At 39.9% G+C, this 1,884-nt stretch overlaps 2 protein-coding genes across 2 annotated transcripts in view; both read right to left on the reverse strand.

Moving 5' to 3' along the window:
• LOC119595272 overlaps positions 1–1,320 on the reverse strand; it is a 12,312-nt gene extending 10,992 nt beyond the window's left edge. Inside the window, exon 1 of the mRNA XM_037944430.1 lies at positions 1–1,320. This exon is cut by the window's left edge and continues 1,563 nt beyond it. Coding sequence (XP_037800358.1) covers positions 1–1,320 — 1,320 coding nt within the window.
• LOC119595129 overlaps positions 1,236–1,884 on the reverse strand; it is a gene marked incomplete in the record, with an annotated part of 2,642 nt that continues 1,993 nt past the window's right edge. Inside the window, 2 exon segments of the mRNA XM_037944297.1 lie at positions 1,236–1,405; positions 1,543–1,748. Coding sequence (XP_037800225.1) covers positions 1,376–1,405; positions 1,543–1,748 — 236 coding nt within the window.

Consider the following 1,884-nt stretch of genomic DNA (forward strand, 5'->3'; position numbering starts at 1 on the left):
CTTACAGTCAGTTGGCATCTCAGTGATATCGTAAACATTATCTTTAACTTCACATTTAACTTTAAAGGACTCTTCTGTTATAATATCAGTTTCAAATTTGTTTCTCTGACCTTGCCTATATGCTTCCTCATTAGAAAGCTCATCTGGCATGATTCTGTTGAATTCTTGTACTTCAAGTGGTTTAAAAAGATTTTCAGTAAACTCACAAAAACTTGTCTCATTACCATCTATATTCTCCTTCTTGTCTTTCTTTACTAAATATTCATCTTCTTCACTAAGTCTTACATTTTGTTCAATAACATCTTGTTCTGATCCACTCAGATCTGCATCTTCCTCTTTGTCAGCATTATAGCTTACCTTATTACAGCTTCTACTTTCCCACATATTGATATCATTCTCTTCCAGACAAAAATCTTTTACATAGTTTGGAGGACCAAAATATTTTTCTTCTTTGGACTCTGCTAATGATATTACACTTCTGCCCTCATTTGCATTCTGACTGTAAAATGAGAAATCTTCATAGCTTTCCACACATCTACTGGCCACTAATATAGGCAAAGCAGTTTTGTCAGGCTCTGAAGAAGAAGAACTAGGGAAAGGGTTTACCTGGGTACCACTGAGGGTATTAGCAACATCACTGCCACAACACAGACAAGGGTCATCACTCATTGCTTGGTTATAGAGTGGGGTTTGTGAAAAGGTTTGGACAGGCACCAAAACCTCCTGGTCATACTCAGAGAGGTCAGAAGCCACACCCTGATCAATAGCTGCAGTCTCAAGTCTAGGGTCAAGCTTAGGAAGTTCAGTAGCAACATCAACCTTCAATCCCACATGGCATGCTTCACTTACAAATGGTCCTTTCTGCAGGCCAGGAAGAGATGGCAGTGGTCCAAATCCTGAGGTAGCAGTCAAAGACTTGTCCATGAAATCCATATCTTCAAGACGAAGTGGTTCATCAAGGTCTTCCACATCTTCTTCTTCTATTTGTATTGGTTCTTCCACTTTTGGCTGACCTAGAATACTTGCATCTCCTCTTCTTAAACATGGTTCTTCATCAACTTTGCAGACAGGCATAGGTACCTCTACTTCTTCTGTTTCCTCAACAGATATTGCACTTCTTGGTTCATCTATCAGCTTTTGTCTATTAGAAACCACAAGAACAAAATTAGAAGTTGCTGTCTCCTTTTCCTCAGGCTTGCAGGGAGCTGAATTCTCAACTGGTGGACTTTCTTCTACTGTCTCCTGCACCTCCTCTTCCTCCTCAGGAATTTCTGCAGCAGGTACATAGTTTTCTTCCCATGACTTATGGCATTCAGTCATTTCCTTTTCAAGTGAGGGATACTTATTTAGGTTTCTCTGAATAAGCTGTTCCTCACTAGTTGTAAGAGCAATCTGTTGTGAAAGGCTGGAAGGAAATGTGATGGCAGTGAAGGATTCCCCTGCCACCTCTATCTCTTCATCATGGATTACATTCATCAAAGCTGGTTTAGGCTTAGGTGCCTTAGGTGGCACTGAAGGTGGATGTGTCTGTAACTCACGTACCATAGAATCGTAGCCAACTGGGATGATGCGGTCGGGTGCTTGCCTTGCCCGGCGGAATCTTGGGAAAGTCAGCACAGATTGGAAGTTGACATCATACACAGAATTCCGCAGCCCAGATGTAACCACTTCATCTATTACATCCATCATCTGCTGTTCACCCAGTCCTGTTGCATTGTTTCGAATTCCTTCCAATTCTAAAGAAACCTGCAAAGTCAACATTCTTATAAACCATTAAAATACTATGTATGCACACACTGTCATATAAAACAAACAAGTAATTTAAATCAAAGCACTCATCTAACTCCATATAATTCCTGAAAAAAATACAAAAATTTATATTAT

This window comes from Penaeus monodon, chromosome 35 (assembly GCF_015228065.2).
Source record: "Penaeus monodon isolate SGIC_2016 chromosome 35, NSTDA_Pmon_1, whole genome shotgun sequence".
In the NCBI taxonomy this organism is placed as follows: domain Eukaryota; kingdom Metazoa; phylum Arthropoda; class Malacostraca; order Decapoda; family Penaeidae; genus Penaeus; species Penaeus monodon.